The 26,306-nt window shown below is 60.0% G+C and overlaps 1 protein-coding gene across 6 annotated transcripts in view; it reads left to right on the forward strand.

The window, feature by feature from the left end:
- CYFIP2 (cytoplasmic FMR1 interacting protein 2) overlaps nt 1-14,438 on the forward strand; it is an 84,233-nt gene extending 69,795 nt beyond the window's left edge. For all 6 annotated transcript variants that reach the window (XM_055124830.1, XM_055124831.1, XM_055124826.1 and 3 more), the window contains 5 exons: nt 4,293-4,365; nt 4,698-4,792; nt 9,127-9,365; nt 11,980-12,127; nt 13,663-14,438. In XM_055124830.1, coding sequence (XP_054980805.1) covers nt 4,293-4,365; nt 4,698-4,792; nt 9,127-9,365; nt 11,980-12,127; nt 13,663-13,830 — 723 coding nt within the window. In that variant the 3' untranslated portion in view covers nt 13,831-14,438. The remainder of the gene's footprint in view (nt 1-4,292; nt 4,366-4,697; nt 4,793-9,126; nt 9,366-11,979; nt 12,128-13,662) is intronic.
- The last annotated feature ends 11,868 nt before the right edge of the window (nt 14,439-26,306 follow it).

Consider the following 26,306-nt stretch of genomic DNA (forward strand, 5'->3'; position numbering starts at 1 on the left):
TGCAGATTGTGGGCCGGGTCCGAGGGCAGTGGAGGGGGGTGCTGGGCTGAGAGCCACAGGGAGGGAGGCGGCCGGACGCTCGGGTGCCCCACTGGAAACCAACTGGGAGCAGCCTGACCCAGGCTTTCGTGGGTGTCCCCGTGGGGCCTGTTTCACCCCACCAAAGACATGCTATGGGGATGGGGCAGGGGCGGGGGGGGACCCCACGCTTCCCTCCTGCTTCCTTTCCCCACAAATTGGGGACCACACCACACCCCATGAGGGACGTGGCCTTGGAGTTTGCGGGGGGGGGGGGGGCGCGTGTGGAGGGAAAGGCATGCTCTTTTTTAGAATTTTTTAAAAAAATATTTTAATGAATCACCATGATGTGCAGTTACAGATTTACAAACTTTCGTGCTGACGTTTCAGTCATACAAAAATCGAGTACCCATCCCTCCACCAGTGCCCACTCTCCACCGCCAGTGATCCCGGTATCCCCCCACCCCCGCCTCTGGCAGGCACATTCCTCTCTCTCTCTCCCCCTCTCTCCCCCCTCTCTCCCCCCTTTCTCTCCCTCTCTCTCTGCCCCTCTCTCTTTCTCTCTCTCCCTCTCTCTTTCTCTTTCCCTCTCTGTCCCTCTCTCTCTTTCTCTCTCCCCTCTCTCTCTCTCCCCCCTCTCTCTGTCTCTCTCCCTCTCTCCCTCTCTCTCTTTCTCTGTCCCCCCTCTCTCTCTTTCTCTCTCCCCCCTCTGTCTCTCTCCCCCCTCTCTGTCTCTCTGTCTGTCTGTCTCTCTCCTTCTCTCTCTGTGTCTCTCTGTCTCTCTCTCTGTCTCTCTGTCTCTCTCTCTCTCTCCCTTTGGGTGTTATGCAGTGCAGGCACTAGTGGCCACCCTGTTCGGTCCATAGTCTGCTTTCAGCCCGCATCTCCCCTCCCGAGCAGGCCCTCTGAGCATCACTCTCAGTGGTCCCTTCTCTACCCCAGCTGGAAAGGCACGCTCCTGTCACTCGCTCCCAGGGCGGGTGAATCGCAGGCTGGGAGGGCGGGGCGGGAGCTGGGGGTCCCCACCCCTAGATCAGGCTTTGCGAACAGAACAGCATCTGCCCTGCTAGGGGCCCTTCCCAGGGAATGGCAGAGGCAAGGCCTCCCGGTGCACTAGCTCTTTCTGCCCCTAACCCAAAGCCCAGACTTCCTCCCAGTCTGTGAGCATCTCCCCCACCCCCATGGCCATCCCTGACACCAGTAGGGGGAGGGGGGGTGTCCTTCATGCTACCTCCAGGGAACTGCTTCTCCTCTGGGAGTCCAGCTTCTCCTCTGCCCCGGGGCCTTTGCACAGGAGTGCTCCCCACCTCCACCTGCCAAACTGGCTGCCTGAGCTCCTGCATTCTCCACTCAGATCCCTCCCGTCCTGCAGGATTATATCCCCATATCCCCCCCCCATACACACCCCCCTTGCACGAGCACAGCTTTCTCCATGCCCAGCAAGGCCCAGGCGCCTCTGGCATTGATTGCATCACTCCTTCAAGTGGCCCTCCCGACTCCGGGCCACCAAGGAGAATGTACATTCCAGGCCGGCGCCCGGGTCTCATTGCTCAACACCGCCCAGTCCGCCCCCGTGGGGAGCCGGGGCCCCCGTGCACGGGGCCTATTTATAGGACGAGTGCTGGCCGCTGCGGCCTCAGACCTCGGGCAGGGTCGTGCGGATCCAGGAATCCAGGTCACGGCTGCGTCCGACTGGGGGGGGGGGGGCAGGGAGGGCAGAGCCAGCGCGCGCGTGCGGGGCAGACGCCGGCTGGAATGCGGCTGCTCGGGCACCTGGGCTTCCCACACGCGTGCTCGGGAGCCTGAGTCTGCCCTGGCCCCGCCCCGCCCGCAGGGGTCAGTTTCTCTGACCCTGTGTCCTTCCTCCGGTCTACTTTTTTTTTTTTTTTGGTTTGGTTTGGTTTGGGGGCCATGCCCGGCGATGCTGGGGGCTGACTCCTGTTTCCACGCTCAGGGATCACTCTTGGCAGTGCTCGGGGGGACCCTGGGGGATGCCGGGGATCGAACCCGGGTCAGCCACCTGCAAGGCAAATGCCCCACCGGCTGTACTATTGCTCCGGCTCCCAGCCTTGGGTCTGAAGTCCAGTGGCCATGGCGGGGCCCAGGACGGCAGGTCCAGACCCTTCAGGCCTGTCCAGCCCCCGGAGTCTCCTTCCAATGGGTTGGCTGCTTTTTGGACTTATTCGAATGGATTTCCCACCTCAGGGTGCTCTCTCTCCCTCTCTCTCTCTCTCCCTCTCCTCTCCCTCTCTCTCTTCCTCTCTCTCCTTCTGTCCTCCCCTTCTCTCTCCCTCCCTATCTCTCCTCTCCTTCTCTCTCCCTCTCTCTCTCCCCTCTATGTCTCTCCCCCTCTCCCTCTCTCTCCTCTCTCCCTCTCTCTCTCTCTCTCCCTCTCTCTCTTCCTCTCTCTCCCTCTGTCCTCCCCTTCTCTCTCCCTCCCTATCTCTCCTCTCCTTCTCTCTCCCTCTCTCTCTCCTCTCCCTCTCTCTCCCTCTCTCTCCTCCCCCTCTCTCCCTCCCTCTCTCTTCCTCCCCCTCTCCTTTCCTTCTCTCTCCCTCTCTCTTCCTCTCTCTCCCTCCCTCTCTCTCCTCTCCTCTCTCCCTCTCTCTCTCCCTCTCTCTTTCTCCTCTCCCTCTCTCTCCTCCCCTTCTCTCTCTCCCTCCCTCTTCCTCCCTCTCTCTCCTCTCCTTCTCTCTCCCTCTCTTTCTCTTCCTCTATCTCTCCCTCTCTCTCTCTCTTCCTCTCTCTCCCTCCCTTTCACTCTCTCCCTCTCTCCCTTCCCCCCTTCCCTCCCTTCTTGGTGTCAGGATGGAGAGAACCCAGCAGACATTCACACGGAGTCACCCCAAGACCCTGGGTTAGGGGATGTGACCCCGGCCTGGCCACCTGTTCATGTCCATAGGCCTCACATGCAACCAAGCACCAACTGGGACCCCGCGCCCACCCCCACTCCCTCCACCCTCACATCTGGCTCCTGTCTTTAGTCAGGCTCTTGAGCACTTCTTTCTGAGTTCATGATAAAACTGTCTGACACGGTGCTGGAACCTTCTACATCCAGTTAACCCCACCACCATCCAGGACGACTGTGGCTGGCCTGCAGCCTCACTTTTTACCATGAAATAAGTAGGCTCAGAGAGGTCAAGCAACCTGCCTAAATGACACAGCCAGGAGGCAGGAGGGCTGGGTCTCGCCCTCGGGTTCAGCCGGTCCTGAATGCAAGTTCTTGCCAACGGATGTTCTTCCTGGTTGAAAATGAAAACCCCCACCTGCCCCTGCCACCCGGACCTCAAATCATTCATTCCTAAGACATACGCACACTTACACCCAGTGCTTAGTATGGTAACGAGAGTGCAGACACAGCCCAAATATCCAGCAATAGAGGAACCGAGACGGTGCAGGCCATGGAGTAGTACACAGCTCTGAAAAATGAAACCGTGCTGTTTGCTTGCCACGCGGACGGCACCAGAGGGCACTGTGTTAAGCAGGATGAGTGAGAGGGAGGAGGGCAAGGACCCCATGAGTGAGCACACCTGTGTTGTACAGAGCACCAGGACCCAGGAACAGGCAGTGTAGACCCAAGGCGAGCCCTGGGCCTTGGCTGACTAACCTCAGATGGCCCAGAGGTAGGGGAGGAGAAGGTGGGGGCTAGAGGCGACATGAGGACAGTGCAGGGGGCACTGGGGCACTGCGGCGGGGCCTTCGCCCCCTGGGAACCACGTTACCTAAGTGCCGTGGTGGACATCACCATCTGGCAGCTTCTTTGTATACTCGCAAACACTTTTTTAGTTATCAATAAGTTAATTTTTGACACTGTGGCCGTTTTGTTTTGTTTTGTTGCTTTTTGGGTCACACCCGGCGATGTACAGGGTTACTCCTGGCTCTGCACTCAGGAATTACCCCTGGTGGTGCTCAGGGGACCATATGGGATGCTGGGAATCGAACCCGGGTCGGCTGCGTGCAAGGCAAACGCCCTCCCCGCTGTGCTATCGCTCCAGCCCCTATGGCTGTTTTTTTTTTTTTAATATTGTTCTGTTCGCCAAACCAGTTTGACAAACTTGAGTTCATGTTTTGGCGGAACCGATGCAGTGTGACAGTGGACTAACAGTGGATTAACACATGGCTGTGTCCATGTGTTAAGACTGTGTGTGCGTGTGTGTGTGTGTGTGTGTGTGTGGTTTTCCTTTTTGTTGTTGTGCGTTGCTTCGGGTGGGTGCACCCCCCCCAAATGATGGTGACGGCCTCTTCCCCCCTCTCCGCCTCCCCCCTGCCTGCAGTCCCAGGAGGAAGTGTGTGACTTGCTCCACGCAGCGCCGTTCCAGAACATTCTGCCCCGAGTGTACATCAAAGGTAAGAGTCCCGCAGAGCGGCGGCGCGGACCTCCCCCGTCCCGTCGCCCCGCCTGGCCGTGCCTCACCCCTTCGCATGGCGTGGCGGGAGGGAGCTGACGGCCCCCCGGCGTGGCAGGTGCCGGGGCTGGCAGGGGCCACCTTTTCCCCGTGGCGGGTCCCGGTTACACCTGGGGGGGAACGGGAGTGCCACAGACTCTCTCTCCCGGGGCCAGAGACTCTGGTTTTGTGTGGGAGGTTGGGGTGGGGGGGAGGGTCCTCCCCAGTTCCCACCCCCCTCCCCCCGCCCCATGGGATCTCACCCTCCCTTACGGCCCCCCCCCCCGAGTGCAGAGGGAGAGAGGCTGGAGGTGCGGATGAAGCGGCTGGAAGCCAAGTACGCCCCGCTGCACTTGGTCCCCCTGATCGAGCGGCTGGGGACCCCCCAGGTAGGAGCGACTCCGAGCGCGTGTGGTGGGGAAACTGAGACCCGGGAGCGGGCTCTTTCTTGCGTGGATGCTCAGGAGCCTCTCTGGGCCCCAGGGTGGTGGCGGGGGGTGGGGGGGCAGAGCCAGGAGCGAAACCCCTGCTGTGCCCCGCAGCTGGCTGTGTAGCCCACGCTCCCGCTCAGGGGGGAAACAGTCTCACAGGCTCAGGAACCGTTTCTGCAGCACGGTCGGTTCAAGCAAAGGAAACGGCAGGAAAACACCCAGGGGTCCTTCATTGCACCCAAATCCTTTTCTTTTTTGGGGGGTCACACCCGGCGATGCACAGGGGTTACTCCTGGCTCATGCACTCAGGAATTACTCCTGGTGGTGCTCAGGGGACCCTATGGGATGCTGGGAATCGAACCCGGGTTGGCAGCGTGCAAGGCAAATGCCCTACCCGCTGTGCTATCACTCCAGCCCCACCCATCCTTTTCTTATTTGTTTGCTTGATTTGAGTTTTCAGGCCACACCTGGCAGTGCCCAAGATCAACTCCTGGTGCCAGGGATTGAACCCAGGGCAGCCACATGCAAGGCAGGCGTCCTACACGCTGTGCACTCTCTGTCTCTGCCCCCAACATTTGTATTTTTTTTAATTTATAAAATTTTATTTATTTAATATTGCTTTTTGGGTCACACCCAGCGATGCTCAGGAGTTACTCCTGGTTCTGCACTCAGGAATTACTCCTGGCAGTGCTCAGGGGACCATATGGGATGCTGGGAATCGAACCTGGGTCAGCTGCGTGCAAGGCAAACGCCCTACCCACTGTGCTATCGCTCCAGCCCCCATTTGTTATTTTTTTTAACTTGTTTTGGTTTGGAGGGCCACGTCCAATGGTGCTCAGGCCTGACTCCTAGCTCTGTGCTCAGGAATCACTCCTGGCGGGGCTCGGGAGATGCTATGGGGTGCCGGGGATCGAACCCGGGTTGGCTGCATGCATAGGCCAGTGCCCTCCCTGCTGTGCTGTCTCTCCGGCTTGTCCTTGGTTTTTTTAAACACATACTGCACAAAAAAACATTTTCAAGAAAATGCCACAGGCCTCATTTGTCATCCAGGGACACAGCAGTAGCAGTGACCCTGGACCCACAGACTGTCCTCGGCCAGCGCTCGTGGCTCTGAGCCTGTGTACGTAAAGCAGGGACCTGACATCAGAAAGCCCCGGTGCCACGGGGGGTCCAGGAAGGAGACGCCCCCCACCCCACGCCGGGCAAATGCCATCTCTTCTCTCAGACTGGCTTATTTTATTTATTTTTTGCTTTCTGGGTCACACCCGGCGATGCACAGGGGTTCCTCCTGGCTCTGCACTCAGGAATGACTCCTGGCGGTGCTCGGGGGGACCCTATGGGATGCTGGGAATTGAACTCGGGTCAGCCGCGTGCAAGGCAAACGCCCTTCCCCGCTGTGCTATCGCTCCAGCCCCATCTCAGACCGGCTTAAAGCCCCGCCTGAGACGAGGGGAGACGGGACACCGCCAGGAGTGATTCCCAAGTGCAGAGTCAGGAGTGAGCCCTGAGCATCTCTGGGTGTGACCCCAAAAGGCCGAAAAAAAGAAAAGAAATCAGGTGGCCCAGAACTCACTATGCCACGTCCACCTGTGGCCTGCAGCTCACTGTGATGGGCTGCAGCCGGAAGGCCCACACGTGGCCGGGATTTGGGGGTCACGGCAGCCTCAGGAACATGCAGACAGGGACCCCCTCCCCCCATCTCCTCCTGAACCTAACGCTCAAAGCCAGAGGTGGGTGGCGGGTGGGGGGGGGGGGTGGGAGCTGCCGGGCGGCAGAGCCGCGCCTTCCTCCGGAGCTTGTTAGGGGCTCTGGAGGAGCTCGGCCAGAAATTTCCTTTTAGGGAGAAATCCCCCAAGCCGCTGCTCCGTCGGTCTCATCCCCAAAGAATCTGGCCTTTCGCACCCCGGCCCTTGGCATCTGTTTCCACTCAGAGGACCGGGAATTCCTCCCCGCTCCAGCCGGCACCATTTCCTCGGGCTCTGATAAAAGCCCACTTTGTCCACGCCGGGCGCTGGGCACTCCAGGGCCGGGGCAAAGACCATGATGACCATGGCTGAGGATCTCCGTCCCCGCCCCTGCCCCCCCCCGCCGCGGGGGTCCCCGAGGGCCCAGGGGAGAGTTAGCCCAAGGGGGTCCGCAGGAGACGGGGCCCCACAGGGTCTCTGCTCCGAGGGTGCTGCCCGCCTTCACACCTGGGAGCTGGTCGACGGGGCGAACGGGAACTCCCTGGCAGCGGGCATCTGACTTGGGCCCCTGCCCACCTCAGGCCGGGCCCCCGCTCCACTTCTCGGCCTCAGTCTTCCTGGCTCTCAAAGGGGCCCAGAGCGACGGCTTCAGTCTCCCTAGCTGTGGCGGGAGGCTGCCCCGGGTCTCTCAGGGAGCACTCCTGGGCCAGTGCTCAGGGAGCACTTATGGCGCTGAGCTCAGGAGTCACATCTGGCTCTGCTCAGGGCTCACTCCCGGCTCTGTGTTCAGGGCTGATTTCTGGGTCTGTGCTCAGGGCTCACTCCCGGCTCTGTGCTCAGGGCTGACTCCTGGCTCTGTGCTCAGGGATCACTCCCGGCTCTGTGCTCAGGAGTCACACCTGGGCCTGTGCTCCTCAGCTTCTCTCGTGGGCTCTGTGCAAGAGTGCTCACTCTCAGCGGGTTCAAGCAGGGCTCACTCGCCCCAGACCCCCCCTCCCGGGAGCACGAGGTCTGGGAGACAGAACAGCGGGGAGGGCATTTACCTCACAGGCAGCCGACCCGGGTTTGATCCCTGACACCCCCTAGGGTCCCCCGAGCCCCGCCAGGAGTGATCCCTGAGTGCAGAGCCAGGAGTCTGCCCTGTGCACCCCCGGGTGTGACCCCAAACCCAACAACAACAACAACAACATCAGCAAAAGGCCAAGTCAGCCCTCCTGAGCCCCACCCCTCATGGGGGGTCTTGCCCAGACCCTCCTGAGCCCCATCCCTCGTGGGGGTCTTCTCCCAGACCTGCCCTGGAATCGGCTTCCCAACTCTGCACTTTGCACACGGCTCCCAAGACGAGCCCCAGCCGTCCTCACCCCTCTCTGCAGACGCGTACATCTTTGTTTCTGCTGTGGGGGCCACACCCAGCGGTGCTCAGGGCTGACTCCTGACCACGCTCAGGGGTCACTCCTGGCAGGGCTCGGGGGACCCTACGGGGTGCCAGGGATCGAACCCGGGTCAGCCGTGTGTGAGGCCAGCACCCTCCCCGCTGCCCGCCCGTTCTGTCCTCTTTCCTTGCACTATCCTCCTCCACCCTGTCCTCACCGGCCACTCCCCCAAAGGGGGACCCGGTGACATGGCTGGTTCCTAGAGACCCGTGGTCGGAACCCAGAGGGATTCTGCAAAACCAGTGAAAAACAGGAGTTTGTTTTTTTTCTTTTTTGGACTACACCCAGCGATGCTCAGGGGTTACCCCTGGCTCTGTGCTCAGGGGGCCCTAGGGGATGCTGGGGATCGAACCCGGGTCGGCTGCATCCAAGGCAAATGTTCTCCCCGCTGGACTAATCGCTCCCGGCCCTGGAGATTTTTTCTAAGAACCACTCATGGTTACACGCTGGAGAGTGCAGGTACCACCTTGGCTATAATAATAAGCGGAAACCCCGCCGCGTCTCTGAGCCCCTCCATCCCCCCCTGAGCCCTAAGACGGGCAGCGGCAGCCCCCAGCCCTGCGAGCACTGTCTGCCGTGGGGACGGTGTGCCACTTCGCAAGATCTGCCTTAGGGGCTGGAGCGATAGCACAGAGGGGAGGGCGTTTGCACGTGGTCAACCCAGGTTCAATCCCCAGCATCCCGCAGGGTCCCCCGAGCACCGCCAGGAGTGATTCCTGAGCGCAGAGCCAGGAGGGACCCCTGTGCATCGCCGGGTGTGACCCAAAAAAAGAACAAAAAAAGATCTGCTGCAGATCTGAGCTTTTGGGGTTTGCGGCCCTCTCTGATGCCTCATTCTGCGTCTCGGTTCCCCACTCACTGGCTATAAGATGGGGGTGTTCCTGCTCCTTCTCCCGAAGGTAGAGGACAAGAATGTGGAAGGTTCCCCCCCACCCCACAGCCTGAACCTGGGGTTTCCGGGCACATGTGAGCCGGGTGAGCCCCCGTGACTCAGACACCCCCGCTGATGCCCCCTGGAAGGTGGTACCCGGCTGTGGATGGGGTCCCCCGTGGGAGCATCTTGGGTGTGTATGTGTGTGTGTCTGTGTGTGTGTGTTGGGGTGTGGGGGGCAGCGGGGTCCCAGCCCCGCCGATGGGGGACTCACTCAGGCGCCTGCCCACCCCCCCCCCGCAGCAAATCGCCATCGCGCGCGAGGGGGACCTGCTGACCAAGGAGCGGCTGTGCTGCGGGCTGTCCATGTTCGAGGTCATCCTCACGCGCATCCGCAGCTACCTGCAGGACCCCATCTGGCGCGGGCCCCCGCCCACCAACGGCGTCATGCACGTGGACGAGTGCGTGGAGTTCCACCGGCTCTGGAGCGCCATGCAGTTCGTCTACTGCATCCCCGTGGGCACCAACGAGTTCACGGCCGAGTGAGTGGATGCCTTCCCCCTCCCTGGCCCCCCCCCGCCTCCCACCCCCCACCCCGCCCCCCACCCCCGACAGCGCCAGCCACACAGAGGACCCGGCTTGGCCCCCCTCTTGGGGGGGCAGGGGGAGGCTTCTCAGAGTCTGTGATCAGTGTGGGGGGGAGGGGGGAGAGGGGAGACCCTCCCCCCCACCCGGAGTGAGCTCAGAGAAAGTCTGCACCCCGGATTCTCGACCCCAGCGGGTCCTCGGGGTTCTAAGGTGAGGGCCCGAGTCAGTGGTGCTGTTTGGACACTGCAGGGCTGGCTGGGAACCACCAGGAAGCCAGGCCAGGACTGAGCCGGGGCCCCAGGCATGCAGGGCGCGGGTCCTAACCCTGGACCATGTCTCCGGGCCCCGCCCTTCCTCTCCAGCAGGCCCTCCTCCCGCTCAGGCTCAGAGATGGGCAGCATTTTGATTTCTTTTTCCTCATTTTTTTTTGGGGGGGGGTGGAGGGGCCGTCATACCCAGCGATGCTCAGGGGTCACTCCTGGCTCTGAGCTCAGGAATGACTCCTGGCGGTGCTCAGGGGACCCTATGGGAGGTCGGGGATTGAACCCGGGTCGGCCGTGTGCAAGGCAAGAGCCTTCCCTGCTGTGCTATCGCGCCAGCCCCCCTTTGTTTATTTCTTTTGGGGCCACACCTGGAGATGCTCAGGGCTGGCTGACTCCTGGCTCTGTGCTCAGGGGTCATTCCCGGCATGCTCCAGAGTGACCCTGTGGGATGCCGGGGATCAAACGCAGGTTGGCCGTGTGCAAGGCACGAGTACTAATGTACTGTTACTATCCGATTGGTCCAGCTCCCCCTCCTTTTAAATTTAATCTTATTTCTATTTTTGCTTGTTGGGTCTCACCTGGTGATGCTCAGGGCTTCCTCCTGGCTCTGCACTCAAGAATTATTCCTGGCAGTCCTCGGGGAACCTATGGGATGCCGGGGATCGAACCCAGGTTGGCCGCGTGCAAGGCAAACGCCCTACCCGCTGTGCTATCGCTCCGGCCCTAGGCCCCAATTTTTTGTCTTTTTTTTTTTTAAGTAAAAAGGACTTTTCCAAAATTGATGTTTGGTTTGAGGGTTCCAGCCATGCTCGTGTGGTGGGCTGGGGTATCCCGTGATGCCAGGGAAGGAACCTGGGCCTCCCGCACACGGAGCCTGTGCTCCGGCCCTTTGAACCATGAGGTACCTTTGAACCCTTTGAAGTCAGAAAGTACTTTGGAATCCGGGTCTGTACGGTTCTCAGAGCTCCCCGGAAAGGTGCCCAGCTGGCCCCCAGCCGCAGACCCAGGCAGGAAGCGGGGCATCAGAGATCTGGGGGTTCGTCCCCCAAGATTGGAGGCTGGACTGACTGATTGGGGGGGCAGAGTCCGGGAGCCTGGCAGTGAGACCCTCAGTGAGCCAATCCCGGCAGCCCCCCGGGGCCCCAGGGTTCCCAGAACAAGGCAGTGCCAGTGGGGGCTCTGTCTCTGCTGGTGGGGTGTGGGCTGTGCTGCGCCCTCCCCCCAGATCACAGGCACCTTAGGTTCTTGAGAGAGACGCCCCCCCCACCCCCACCCTCCCCGTCCTCGGCCCTGGAGGGTTCAAAGAAGCTCCGTGAAACAGCCCTGCCCGCCAGCCTTCAGCCTGAGCTGAGGGTCAGAGCCGGTGCCCAGGAAGTAGGGCTGCGGCTGGAGGGTGGCTCTGCCTAAAGCTCCCCCCGGGACCCCCACCTGCTACGTGAGGTTGAGAGAGGAGCCCCCTCCCACAGTTGGGGTCCCGGGAGGTCTTTCTCATCCCCAAGGGGCTGGGGTTTAGGGCCCCACCCAGCAAACTCAGTCCCCGAGCCACATGTGCATCCCCTCCCGGGCCTGGCGTGGCCTGGCCCTGTTCCCCCCCGCCCCCCTCAACCCCTCACCCCTGCCCTCTGCTCCCTGCCCACTGCCCTCACCCTCACCCCTACCCTCTGCTCCCTGCCCCTCACCCTTGACACTGCCCTTGACCTCTCACCCCTGCCTTCTCCCTGTCCCTCACTCCTGCCCATTGCCCTCTACCCTCACCCCTACCCTCTGCTCCCTGCCCCTCACCCTTGTCCACTGCTCTCCACCCCTTACCCCTGCCCTCTGCTCCCCGCCCTCACCCCTGCCCACTGCTCTCCACCCCTCACCCTTGCCCACTGCTCTCCACCCCTCACCCTTGCCATCTACTCCCCGCCCCTCACCCCTGCTTACTGCCCTCCATCCTTACCCCTACCTCTGCTCCATGCCCCTCACCCTTGCCCACTGCTCTCCACCCCTCACCCTTATCATCTACTCCCCGCCCCTCACCCCTGCCTACTGCCCTCCACCCTCACCCCTACCCTCTGCTCCATGCCCCTCACCCTTGCTCACTGCTCTCCACCCCTCACCCTTGCCATCTACTCCCCGTCCCTCACCCCTGCCTACTGCCCTCCACCCTCACCCCTACCCTCTGCTCCATGCCCCTCACCCTTGCTCACTGCTCTCCACCCCTCACCCTTGCCATCTACTCCCCGTCCCTCACCCCTGCCTACTGCCCCTCACCCCTACCCCTTGTTCCCCGGCCCTCACCCCTGCGCCCCACCCCCTTCAGGCAGTGCTTCGGGGACGGCCTGAACTGGGCCGGCTGCTCCATCATCGTGCTGCTGGGCCAACAGCGGCGCTTTGACCTTTTCGACTTCTGCTACCACCTGCTGAAGGTGCAGCGGCAGGACGGCAAGGACGAGGTCATCAAGAACGTGGTGAGCACCGAGAGCCGGCGGGGGGCCTAGGCACGGGCTTGGCGCAGGGGTGGCGGGGACCAGGGGAGGGGGCATTCTCGAGAGTGAAAGCGGCAGGAGGTCTGCACTGGGCTGGGGGTGGGAGGGCGCCCAGAATCATCACACAAGGGGCCACTGGGGTCAAACCCGGAGGAGCAGCAGCCAGTGGTCGGGGGTGACTGGGAGGACTGAAGACTGGGCTGGGCCCTGGAGCTCCGGAGACGAGGAGGAGGGGGAGGAAGAGGGGTGAGGAAGAAGAGGGGGCAGGAGAGAGAAGACATGGAAAGGGAGGAGGAGGAGGAGCGGAGGGGAAGGAGGAGGAAGAGAATAAGGCAGGAGGAGGAGGAAGAGTAGGGAGAGGAGGAGGGGGGAGGAAGAGGAAGGGGGAGGAGAGAGCAGACATGGAAAGGGAGGAGGAGGAGGAGCAGAGGGGAAGGAGGAGGAAGAGAATAAGGCAGGAGGAGGAGGAAGAGTAGGGAGAGGAGGAGGGGGGAGGAAGAGGAAGGGGGAGGAGAGAGCAGACATGGAAAGGGAGGAGGAGGAGGAGTGGAGGGGAAGGAGGAGGAGGAGGAGAATAAGGCAGGACGAGGAGGAGGGATGTTCTCACTTGATAAATATCTTCTCAGGAGCCAGAGCCATAGCACAGCGGGCAGGGCGCTTGCCTTGCACGCAGCAGACCCGGGTTCAATCCCCAGCATCCCATAGGGTCCCCTGAGCACCACCAGGAGTGATTCCCGGGTACACAGCCAGGAGTGACCCAAAACAAGCAAAGAAAACATCCCTTGATCTGGGAGAGTTATTTCTGGGCTCACAAATTCACTCTTAAATGTCTTTACACCAGCGCCACACCATTTAGATTACTGTAGTTTTGGAGTTGGTTTATTTTTACTTATTTTTGGGGTCACACCCAGCGATCCTCAGGGGTTATTCCTAGCTCTGCACTCAGGAATTACTCCTGGCGGTACTCAGGGGCCTCCTAGGGAAGAAAGCCCTACCCACTGGACCATCCCACCAGTAGGCTGCTGCAGGTTTTGAGAGACACACAAAAAAAATTTATTTTGTTTTGTGTCACACGCAGAGATACTAAGGGCTTACACTCAGGAATTACTCCCGGTGGTGCATGCGCACCCCTCTGGGATGCTGGGACTCGAACCCGGGTCAGCTGCGTGCCAGGCAAACGCTCTCCCTGTTGTGCTATCACTTCAGTCCAACAAAAATATGTTACGGGGTTGGAGCGATAGTACGGCGGGTAGGATATTTACCTGGCATGTGGCCGGCCCGGGTTCGGTCCCCGGCATCCCACAGGGTCCCCTGAGCACCGCCAGGAGTCATTCCTGAGTGCAGAGCCGGGAGGAACCTGAAAAAAAAAAATTACAACATTCAACCATCCGTGTCTGGGAAACGGGAAACCCTCTTCCCGCGCGTTTCCCCAAAGCCCCCACCCCCATGTGCGTCCAAGCCTTGCCCTGGCCGTGCCCCTGACCCCCACACCCACCCCTGCCGCTGCCCCTCCCCAGCCCCTGAAGAAGATGGCCGATCGCATCCGCAAGTACCAGATCCTGAACAACGAGGTCTTCGCCATCCTGAACAAGTACATGAAGTCGGTGGAGACGGACAGCTCCACCGTGGAGCACGTGCGCTGCTTCCAGCCGCCCATCCACCAGTCCCTGGCCACCACCTGCTAGCCGGACCCCCGCCCACCCCCATCCCCCCCAACGACGCCCCGTGGACGCCCCCACCCCCCCCACCGGACATGGAGGGAGGACAAGGAAGAAGAGACTGGAGGGCTATGGGCAGCCCGCACCGGGGGTCCAGCGCATCCGGCAGGGGTGGGGTGGGGAAGTGGGGGGAGGGGCTGGAGGTGCACCGGAAGCTCCCGGGCATGACGTGTCCACTGCTCCGAGGCCCGGGCCGGCGCGTGCCCCTCCCCCCTACACACACACACCATCTGTCTCCCGGTGTGTCCATTGAGAAACAAGAGAACGAGGGGGCTGGAGCGATAGCACAGCGGGGAGGGCGTTTGCCTTGCACGCAGCCGACCCGGGTTCGATCCCCGGCATCCCGTAGGGACCCTCCCGAGCACTGCCAGGAGTGACTCCTGAGTGCAGAGCCAGGAGTAACCCCTGAGCATCACCGGGTGTGACCCAAAAAGAAAAGAAAAGAAAAGAAACAAGAGAACGAACGACGGCATGGGACGGTGTTTGCTTTTCTCGGGCTCCCCAGACTGAGTTCAGGCTGAGTCCCCAACATTCTGCTCCCTTCCTCCCACCCACCAGCCCCGAACCCCCCCCCCCTCAGTCTAGCTGGCTGGTGCCTCAGAGGGGAGCCCAGGGCTGAAGTCTCGGAGGCAGAGAGAAGCAGGAGCCCCCAGATGGATGTGTCTCCCACCCACTGACTTCCCGCCCCCTCCACCCCCGGCCCCCAGCACGGCCGTGAGCAGAGAACAAACACGGTTACCGGGGTGCACGTCACCACGGAAGGCGGGGTTGGAGGTGCTGAGCTTCCCGACACGCGCCCCACCTCCCCAACCCCATTCTCAGGGCCCCACTAGAGAGAGCACAGAAAGGCACCCCAAGTGGTTGCCCTCCTCCCCACTCCTCTCCGCGCCCCCCCCCCCCCCCCCCCCCCCCCGCTCCAGGGGTGGAGTCAATCAGGATGGACTCTGCCAGGGCCAGCTGCTGCCTGGGCCAGAACAGAACCACGTCAGGGAAACCTGCTGGGGGTCCCCACATCCTCCTGCGTCCGGGGGGGGGGGGGTGATGCCGGGATGCCAAGACGAGGCCCACTTCTGAGTGGGTGCCTCAGGGCAGAAGAAACAGAACCGGCACAGAACCTGGCAGACACAAGAGAAATCTATCTGGGCCAGGGGGTGAGGGGTAGAAATAGAAAGCACCTGACCGTGAGCACTGGGGGGGTACTAAGATCACCCCCTTCCCTCCACCCCAAACAAGGGAGTGCTGTTTTAGTGAATCAGGACTTTTTTTTTTGGTCGTAGAAGCAGAGAGAAAATTCTTGGGATGCAGCATCCCATATGGTCCCCTGAGCACGGCCAGGAGTAATTCCTGAGTGCAGAGCCAGGAGTCACCCCTGTGCATCGTCGGGTGTGACCCAAAAAGCAAAAAAAAAAGAAGAAAATTCCTGGGATGTTGTCTCTGCCAAATCCCCAAGGCTGATTTGGCACACCTGCTTCCACTTCCCAGCCAGAACTAACATTTCTCATAGAATCTCTCAGGCAGAGTGGGGGCACCGGGGACAAGAAGGTGACCCTTTAGGAAGCGGCTGTCTCGCTGAGGAGCGCCTGTTCTTCCAAGGTGACTGAGACCCTCGTGAGGGGCTTTGAGGGAACCAGGGCACGTTGGCACCTCATCCTGGGTGCTTACGAGGGGGAGCAGGACTGTCACGTACCCCACTCTCTGATGGGTTGGTGGGTGGGTGGGTGGGTGGATGGTGGGTGGAAGGGTGGACTGGTGGATGGATGGGTGGGTGGGTATAGACAGACGGATGGGTAAGTGGTAGATGATGGATGGATGGTGGATGGACGGATAAATGGGTCAGTGGGTGGTTGGATGGTGGATAGGTGAATGGGTGGGTAGTTGGATGGGTAAATGAGGCTGGTGGATGGTGGTTTGATGGATGGTGGATGAATGGATGAGTGGATGGATGGTGAATGGATGGATGATGGATGGATGGATGGATGGGTGGACGGATGGATGGGTGGATGGATGGTGAATGGATGGATGATGGATGGGTGGATGGATGGGTGGACGGATGGATGGGTGGATGGATGGTGAATGGATGGATGGTGGATGGGTGGATGGATGGGTGGATGGATGGATGGTGGATGGATGGATGGATGGTGGATGGGTGGATGGATGGTGGATGGATGGATGGGTGGACAAATGAGGGTAGTGGATGGTGGAAGGATGGATGGATGGGTGGGTGGATGGATGGATGGATGGATGGTGGATGGGTAGGCGGATGGATGGGTGGGTGTGTGGGTGGATGGATGGATGGTGGACGGATGGATGGACAAATGAGGGTAGTGGATGGTGGAAGGATGGATGTGTAAGTGGGTCAGTGGGTGGGTGGATGGATGGTGGATGGGCAGAAAGAAGGAAGGATGGATGAATGAGTGGATGGTGGATGGATGATAGGTGGAAGTGTAGAAGGGCGCCTCAGATGGCGGGGACTGGCGTGCCAAGAGCAAAGCCATATCCCCAAAAGTGGCTTGTGACATACTTGCCCCGGGGGGGGGGGGGGCTGGAGGGATCTGGAGGGGCCAGGGCCACAGCTCGGGGAAGCCGGCTACCTTTGCACACAGCAGCTGACTCACTTGGAGTGCTGGGCAGCCCCCTGCTGTGTAGGCGGCCACACCGCAGGCCCTGGGCTGTGAGCTCCCTCTGAGCCTCCAAAAAAACGTGTCAGGAATGTGGGCCAGGGTGAGGTCGGGCCACTCCTGAGCCACTTCCTGTTGTGACGTCACCAAGGCTGGGAGTCGGGGTGCGGACTGTGTGGTCCAAAGGACAGACCAGAACGGGCCTCAGTTTCCACACAGGCCCCCCCTCTTCAGCGCCCCCTCGAGGACCAAGTCTGAGGGTTCACTCCCCAATCCCGGGCCTTGCTTCGTGGACATGGACCCCATGTGATTTCCCTTCCGTTCCCCCCTGCCTTGGCGCCCTAACTTGGCCCCTCGGGGAACGCCCCTTAATCTTCCAGAGACTCAGTCCCGGGGCTGGAGCGACAGCACAGCGGGTAGGGCGTTTGCGTTGCATGCGGCTGACCTGGGTTCGATTCCCAGCATCCCATAGGGTCCCCCGAACACTGCCAGGAGTTATTCCTGAGTGCATGAGCCAGGAGTAACCCCTGTGCATCGCCGAGTGTGACCCAAAAAGCGGAAAAAAAAAACAGAGACTCAATTGAAGGACCCCCTTTAGCAGTGCACTGGGCGGGGGGGCTTCACCTCAATTCTCTAGCAGCATTTACCTGTGAACCCCAAACTGGACCCACTACCCCTGCTGATGTGTGTGAATGCGTGTGAGTGTGTGAGTGTGTGTGTGTGTGTGTGTGTGTGTGAGAGAGAGAGAAAACCAGGAAAAACAAAAACCAAACAAAAAAAAATTCTTAGATTTAAAAAAAAAGTTTCCTGGGGCTGGAGAGATAGCACAGCGGGTAGGGCGTTTGCCTTGCATGCGGCCGACCCGGGTTCAAATCCCAGCATCCCATAGGGTCCCCTGAGCACCGCCAGGGGTAATTCCTGAGTGCAGAGCCAGGAGTAACCCCTGTGCATCGCCAGGTGTGACCCAAAAACCCAAAAAAAAAAAAAGTTTCCAAAACAAGAACTTTCTGTTTCAGAAGTGGTCCTATTTGTATTCAGAGTTGTTGGGGGGTTTTTTGTACAAGGGGTTCACATTTCTGGTGACTTCGACGTAAGCTTGTGATCCGATCATGATGTTCAACTGGGACGCCATCCGTGCCCGGCGGCTGAAGAGGTTATTTTGCGTCGCTTCGTTCCGGGGGTGGGGGAGGCTGTGTTGAGTTGCTAAACTCCCATCTCCATTAAAACGGATTCCAAACCAGTGACCGCGGGTCTTCCCTCCGTCTTTGGTCCTGCTGCGGTGCCAAGGAAGCCACGGGGTCCGAGCGACAGCACAGTGGGGCAGGCACTGGCCTTGCACGTGAGCATCCCAGGTTCAACCCCCGGCATCTCCTAGGGTCCACCAAGCACTGCCAGGACTGATGCCTGGTGCAGAGCCAAGAGTGAGCCCGGAGCATCGCCGAATGTGGCCCCCAAGGGAAAACAAAAACCAAAACTCTTTGCTGAACAAGGTACCCGCTAAGGAAACAGAGACAGAGGCTGACTCAGGCTGTGAGAACCCCTAAGCTACATACTGATTTAAGGCACGACTCCCCCCTGTTACAGAGGAGCCCCAAGGAGCGAGTTTGGAGGTGGCAGGGCGGCTTCCCTGTGTTTGGCTGACCTCCCAGTCTGATCCCTGATACCGCATACAGGCTCTGAGTCCCTGAGCACATCTGGATACAACCCAAAACATCCTTGCCACCAAGGTGGGGGATTCGTAAAATACAACTTACATGAGGAAATGGAAATATTTAGCAGTGTTTGGGGGTAGCACATAGAATACATGGTTTCTCAGTACGAGGAATGCTTTAAAAATCTTGGGGGAGGGAGGTGGCAAGGTTCTGTCCCCGGCACCCATATGGTCCCCTGAGCGCCACCAGGAGTGATTCCTGAGCACAGATGAGTAATCCCTGAGCACGTCGACATGTACCCCCAAAAAACAAACTAAAAAGCAACAAACAAAAAAGGTCTTCCTGGGACTGGATCGATAGCACAGCGGGGAGGGCGTTTGCTTTGCATGCGGCCCACCCGGGTTCGATTCCCAGCATCCCATAGGGTCCCCTGAGCACCGCCAGGAGTAATTCCTGAGTGCAGAGCCAGGAGTAACCCCTGTGTATCGCCGGGTGTGACCCAAAAAGAAAAAAAAGTCTTCCTGGGACAGGTGCGATAGCTCAATGGCAAAGAGTAGGGTTCCCATGCAAACGCCCCTGCTTCCATCCTTGGGGTCCCCTTCCCACCACAGCACCCCTAGGAGTGGTCCCTCAGAACCAACCGTGGAGCTGCCGGCAGCACCACGGGGTGTGGACCCCCCAAACAAAGGCAAGCAGAAGTCTTCCTGACCACTCTCTGATCAGAGTGAAAATTTTTTTCAGACTAATAGGTGAATGCTGGTGATTCAAGGAAAGTTGCTTGGTTCCATAGAGCTGATGGTAAAGTGTGATTTATAGGAAAATAATTCTTGATTTTAGGGCCGGGATGCGGGCAGGGGGGTGGTCAAAAGGTTGACCACAGTTTTTACATGCAGAAGCCTGGAGTTCAGGCCTGGCACCAGTAAAACAAACAAACCCCAGCAGATCACAAATGTCTGCATGCACGCATATGCACATGCATGCACACATACACAACACAGATATGAACATAGGCACACATGTACATGTGCACACATATACACGTGTACACATACACATGCACAAGTACATACATGTATACACGCACACATGTGCACACACATACAGAACATGTGGACACACACAACACACACACGCAAGCTAAGGGGAGGTTGTTTTCAATGTGGCCTCCTGTGTCTGAACATCTTGTCCACCTCAAGGACAGACAAAAGCACTTGGTTCCTTCACCTGGGGAGGCAGAACCGATCATGCGAACATCAAACAGTCACAGTGGTAAGAACATCAAGAGGGACCGGCCCGATAGCACAGCAGGGCGGGCGCTTGCCTGGTACACGGCCAACCTGGGTTCCATCCCCGGCATCCCACAGGGTCCCCTAAGCACCGCCAGGAGTGATCTGGTGGACTGATCGCTGAGTATGGTCAATGTGGGTCCCCCCAAAAAACAAAGGCAAGATAAATGAAAATCCTCTGTGTGTGTGTGCGCGTGTGCGTGCGTGTGTGTGTGGGGGGGTGGTGTGTGTGGGTGTGTGTCCACCCAAGCATCACTGGCCCCACAGGCAGACTCAGGTCTAGAGACATCTTCCCCACTTGGACCTGCCAACACCCCCCGGGGACTCAAGTCACATCTGACTCGCTGGGCTCAAGACTCGACTTGGACTGTGTGCTTGTGTATGTGGTTCTCTAGGGTCCCTCTGGGGGTCCCCTAGAGAGAATAAGGGTCCGGAGGGGGCAGGGAGGAGAGCGGGAGCCCCTCCCCCACAGTGCCCCGCCTCCCCCTCCCCCCCACATCTGCTTCCACTTCCCGGGATCCTGGTTCCCGCCTCTCCCTCCTGTCTTTCCCAGAGGCAGCTCTGGCCGGCTTCCGGGGAACGGGGGTCGGTCGGGGCGGATTTCCCTGGGAAAAAATGCTGTGAGCTGTGAGCAGGGCTAAAAATAGGCAACCCCACACTCCGCCTTCCCGGGTCAGAACCCAGTTTTCTGCCTGCTGCTGCTCCCGACTCACGGGAAAGGGGACTCAAAGAGACCCAGAGTGAGGCTCTTCTTTCTTTCTTTGTTCTTTTTTTTGGGGGGGGTCACACTCAGTGGTGCTTAGGGGCTGACTCCCGGCTCTGTGCTCAGGGATTGTTTCTGGCGGGGCTCAGGGGACGCTACAGGGTGGCAAGACCATAGACCCTGGGTGAGCTGCATGCAAAATCCCTAGCCCTGCCCTACCTCTGCAGCCTCTTTTTAACATGAAACACCCGTGATCCGGCGGGAGGTCCGTATGGGCTGGGGAGAGCTCGGGGACTCGCTTCCGTTACTGCTCCTCCCTCCTCACCCCTGCTCAGGCCCCCCATGTCAGACCAGAGACCCAAACTCAGACAGCAATGGGGTAGAAACAGCCTTCCCAGCCCACGCTGGGGGTGGGGGTGAGGCCCAGAGCTTGGCATCCCTGCAGGACTGACCCCCCCACACCCAGAGCCAGGCCCGCCGCACCCCTCCCTGGGCTCCTAGAAGTGCAGGCCTGGAACAGGTACACAGACCTGCTCACAAAACCAAATATAGCATAGCTGGGAACAGTCACCAGGGCCACTACAAAGGCTCTGCTGGTGATTGGCTCAGAGCTTTGGGGTACAGCCAATGAGAGGCGAGCAGCCTGTTGAAATCCCACCCCCCACCCCTCTCCCCCACCCCATCCTCTGATTATCTCCATTCTCCACCCCCCCTCCATCCTGGCCCTCATGTCCACCCCATACCCATCCCTCCCCCTGCCCCATCCCCCCCATTCCCTGATCATCTACTCTTCCTCCTCCTCCTCCCCCTCTTCTCCTCCTCCTCCTTCTCCTCCTCCTCCTCTTCCTCTTCCTCCTCCTCCTCCTCCTCCTCCTTCTCCTCCTCCTCCTCCTCCTCCTCCTATTCATCCTCCTTCTCCTTCTTCTTCTTCTTCTTCTTTTTTTTTTTTTGCTTTTTGGGTCACACCCGGGGATGCACGGGGGGGGGGGGGTTCCTCCTGGCTCTGCACTCAGGAATTACTCCTGGCAGTGCTCGGGGGACCCTATGGGATGCTGGGAATCGAACCTGGGTCGGCCACGTGCAAGGCAAACGCCCTCCCCGCTGTGCTCCAGCCCTTCTCCTTCTTCCTTTTTGGGTCACACCCGGCAATGCTCAGGGCTTACTCCTGGCACAGGAATCACTCCTGCTGCTGAGGGGACCCTATAAGGACCCAACCTGAGTGGGCCACCTGCAAGGCAAGGCCTTACCTGTGGAACTATTGCTCCAGCCCCTGCCCGAATCATTTCCATGCTCACCCCGAGCCCGTCCCCCCACCCCACCGCACCCCACCCCCACCTGGTGCCCATCCCCCACCCTACCCCATGCCCAGATCCCCTCCCCCTCCCCCACTCCCCTCCCTCCCCCCATGCCAGTTTCCCACCCTAGCCCATGCCCTGATCACCTCCATGCTCACCCCATGCCCATCCCCCCCATTCTCTGATCACCTCCACGCCCATCCCACCTGTCTTGCGTCTTTTGTTGATGTGGGGGGGGAGATGGAGAAAGGGCCGGTTCCCCCTGCCCCACCGGACAAGCCGTGCAGAGCCTTACCCCACGCTCTGGATTCCTCTGGTTCCTGAGCCCAGGCCCGGCCGGCAGGCCAACCAGAATTTCCGGTGTGACGACGTGGGCAGAAATGAGTGAGCACCCTGGGGCCGGGCCGGGGCAGGCTGCAGCGGGTCAGCCGGGGGCCCCCGGGTCTGCGTCTCGGGGACAGGCGGGTGGGAGGGACCCGACAGCCCCCCGCAGGCGAGTCGGGAACCCAGAAACAGGGCCTCTGCCAACCCTCCTGTGTGGGTGAGCTGGGCCGGGTGCCACGGCCAAGTGCTCCATGAAGGCGGCGTCGAGCCACGCAGCCGAGGAAGGAGGAGGGGTCGCCCAGCGTGGCTCCTCCGTGGGCCCGCAACTGGCCCCTGTGATCCCGAACTCCAAATCGGCCCCTGCCGCGGCCCGGGACCTGTGCTGAGCCATGATGAACTGTGGACTCTCGACCCAGGAGTGCGGTTCCCTGCCGGGAAAGCCCTTAGCCGCTCTGCTTCTAGAACCTTCCCACCATCTGCAAAGGAAAGCCCACGCCCACTGCAGTCACACCCCGCTCCCCCTTCCCCAGACCCCCGAAAGCCTTCAGCCCACGTTTCTGCCCTATAGGGCGACCACTCCTGGGCCTTTTGCAGACAGGGAGGGGCTCCGGGGGCTGGCGGGAGTGCCCCTCACTTCAGCCCAGATGTCCAGGGGGCACAGACCCCCCAGTTCCCACTGTCTCCAGCTGCGAAGCAGGATGCTCGTGGGACAGATGCCGGGACGGAGAGAGCCAGCCCGAATCAGGGGGGGACCAGGAGCAGCCCCTCTCGGCTTTCCTCTCTTCCCTCCAGCTGCCTTTCGGCACCATCCTGGCAGCTGGGCCCCAGAGACGGTCCCACGGCCGGGAGCCCCCGCTCCAACTCCCTGCACTGCGTGGTCCCCCACCGAGCATCCCCAGAAGCCACCGGAGCACCCAAACTGGCTGTGAGTGGCTCACGAACAAAAACACCAAGATGCGGGGGCCCCCACCAGCCAGGTTGCTGCACATGCTCTCCAAGGGAGACTCCGGTATGCCCCTCCGCCCCCCGCCCCAGGAAACCCCAGTCGAAGTGGCTCCACAATGCCGAACACTCATCGATGTGAAACAAAACCCGGGCCTTTTTTTTTTTTTTTTTTGCTTTTTGGGTCACACCCAGCGATGCACAGGGGTTACTCCTGGCTTTGCACTCAGGAATTACTCCTGGCGGTGCTTGGGGGACCATATGGGATGCCGGGGATCGAACCCGGGTCGGCCGCGTGCAAGGCAAATGCCCTCCCTGCTGTGCTATCGCTCCGGTCCCAAAACCCGGGCCTTAATCACGTCTTTCTCGGCCAGCAGGGGCTTCTCGGGACCATCGGAGGCGGGCGGAGCTGCCGCTTAGGGAAACCTCCTCTGCCTGCGGGCAGAGCCTACTGGGACACGCACACAGTGGCCCCCCCCTCACCGGGAATCAGGGGTGGGGGGAGAAGCTGCAGTCACCCCTGGCTCACATCCTGGGCTCTTTAAGTCTTCCCCCCTAATCTCCGGACTGTGACTCTGGGATCGAGTCCTTAGGACAGCAAGTGACACATTTGCCTTGAGCGGGGCCAACCCAGGTTTGATATCCGGCATCCCATAGGGCTCTCCCCCCACCCCCCCACACTGAACCCCACCAGAAGAAATCCTTGGGCACAGAGTCAGGAGGAAACCCTGAGTATGGCCAGGTGTGACCCCAGCCCCTCCCAACCAAACAGAGCAAAATAAAAACAATAATAAATAAATAAATAGAACAGGAATCTGCTTTTCCCATCTCGGAACCAGGAGTCTGCACGCCCTCGGGGTGAGGAAGGGGAAAATGTGGGTGCACTCAGGGCATAGGCTGACCCTCACAGGCGGCCCCTGCAGCCCACGATGGCGGGGGGGGGGGTGGGGGGGAGGGGACCGGAGGCATCTGTCAGTCTCACGTGACAGGTTTGGGAGGGGCTTGGTGTTCTGAAAGCGCCTGCGCACTGTGAGGTCTTGGGCCGGAATGCCGGTACAGAGCCTGTGCCATGCCAACGCGCTGCCAACGGCCCTTCAGCCTGGGGTCCCCAGTGAGGGGAGGGGGGAAAGTGGCCCCAGGTAAGTCTCCCCCCCCCCCCGAAAGGCAGCCCCAGGGGAGTTCAAAGTGCTGCCTCTCAGCGGGAGAGGGACAGACACAGAATGATCGCACGAGTTTGCAGGATGTAAAGTAACACAGTATGAGACTAGCAGCCAAGGGCAACAGAAACAAGGGCCAGGAGGACGGGGTCCATCGTAGGGAGCTTGGCACGAACGGGGGGTGCTGGAGGTAGGGCAGTGAGGGCAGAGAAGGGACCACAGTGACAAGGATGGTGGGAAACGGTCACTCTGGACTAGAACTGAGTGCGGGAAGGAGGGAAAGGAAAAGACATGATAACCTTTCAGTATCTGTATTGCAGACACAGTGCCCAAAGGAGTGGGGGAAGGGGAGAGAGAGAGAGACAGAGACACAGAGAGACAGAGAGAGAGGGGGGAGAGAGGGGAGAGACAAGGGAGACAGAGACAGAGAGACAGAGAGAGAGGGGGAGAGAGAGGGGAGAGACAAGGGAGACAGAGACAGAGAGACAGAGAGAGAGGGGAGAGACAAGGGAGACAGAGACAGAGAGACAGAGAGAGAGGGGGAGAGAGAGGGGAGAGACAAGGGAGACAGAGACAGAGCGACAGAGAGGGGGAGAGGGGAGAGATAAGGGAGAGAGAGGAGAGATGGGAGAAAGGAGAGAGAGGGAGAGAGGGGACAGAGAGGGAGGGAGGGGAGAGAGGGAGCAAGAGGAGAGAGAGGGAGAGAAGAGAGAAAGAGGGAGAGAGCAAGAGGAGAGAAAGAGGGAGAGAAGAGAGAAAGAGGGAGAGGAGAGAGAGAGAGGGAGGGGGGAGAGAGATGTTTCTACCATAGAGACAAACCGAGAAAGAGTAACTGAAGATATTGGTGGTGGGAAACGTGCACTGGTGGAGTGACTGCGTTGGAACATTGTATGACTGAAACTCCGATCATGGACAACTTTGTAACTGTGTATCTCAAAGTGATTCAGTTAAAAAAAATAACAAAATAAAAACATGCCGACTCTTACTCTGGCATGCAAGAGGCCCAGGATCCCCCGAACCCACCCCACTCCCCTGCAAGGCCCTCCAGGGACTGCCAGGGTGACCCCTGAGCCCTCCACAGGGGGGTGTGCAAACAGAACTCAGCGATGGGGGTGGATCAGGAGCCCAGTGACTGTGTGACTTCATGACTGGACCACCAGTGGACAGGGGCACGCCGAGCATGGCCTCATGGCCTCCCCATCTCTCTGGGATTCAGTTTCCCCACCTGCAGGCCCGGGGGTGGGGGGTGGGTGGGCGAGGAGCGTCCCTCCAGCTCTCACCTGCAGGGAGAGCTGCCCGCATGCTGAGATCTGCCCCAGGGACCCGGCTGTGGAACCCCAAGTCTTTGGGGTCCAGCAACCAGACTGGATCGTGTCCCCACCACTTCCTCACGAGTGAAGTGGGGCAGACAGGAAATCCCCCAAGTGGCTGGCACGGAGAGGGGGCTGGGGGCACATATAGAGCCTGTTGCTCCCCAAACAGTGCTCAGAGGGCCATTCCCAGTGATTCTCAAGCCTACCTAGGTGGCTCAACAGAAGAACCCAAGACTGTGGAACTTGTTGGGCCTGATGTGTGGGGGACCAGCAGGGGCCCCCAGCTCCACGATGGCATTGCTCGGGGTGGTGGAGGGGGGAAGGGGGCTGGGCTCCAGGCCCACACTCGGCAGTGCTTGGGGAAGGTGCCAGGTGCTTCCACTTCATGCAGCGGCCAGTGTCCCTGACCGCTGACCCTCTTCTGGCCCTTGGGTCAATAATGGTCATTGGGGGGCCGGAGCGATAGCACAGCGGGTAGGGCGTTTGCCTTGCACGTGGCCGACCCGGGTTCGATTCCCCGGCATCCCATATGGTCCCCCAAGCACTGCCAGGAGTAATTCCTGAGTGCAAAACCAGGAGGAGTAACCCCTGAGCATCGCTGGGTGTGACCCAAAAAGCAAAATAATAATAATAATAATAATAATGGTCATTGGTCAGTAGAAACGAAGGACAGGACAACTGGCCCTTGGTGGACAGCCTGCCACAGTGAGGGGAGGAGGGTTAGGATGGGGAAGGGACCCATGACCATGGCAGTGGGGAGTGGTCACTCTGGAGAACTGGGGGCTGACGGGAGGGCCCGTGCCGTGCTGGTCCCCTTTCAGAAACGGCTTTGCAGATGCCCTTTGTAGGGGAAAAAGGGAAAAAGTGCCCGCCAGAGAGAAGGCTAGCAGGGGCGTGTCTCGAGGGAAATGGGGGACACTGGGGACGGGATGGGTGCTGGGACATTTAAGGCTGAAACTCAATCATGAATAACTCAGTGATTCACAGTGGTTCAATGTCTTTCGAACATTAGAGTTTGGGGCCAGAGCCTAGTCCAGCGGGGAGGGCATTGGCCTTGCACACGGCCAATCCCGAGTTCGAGTCCCCGCCATCCCCTAGGGTCCCCTGAGCACCGCCAGGAGTCATTCCTGAGCACGGAATGCCAGGAGTGACC

This window comes from Sorex araneus, chromosome 2 (assembly GCF_027595985.1).
Source record: "Sorex araneus isolate mSorAra2 chromosome 2, mSorAra2.pri, whole genome shotgun sequence".
NCBI lineage: Eukaryota > Metazoa > Chordata > Mammalia > Eulipotyphla > Soricidae > Sorex > Sorex araneus.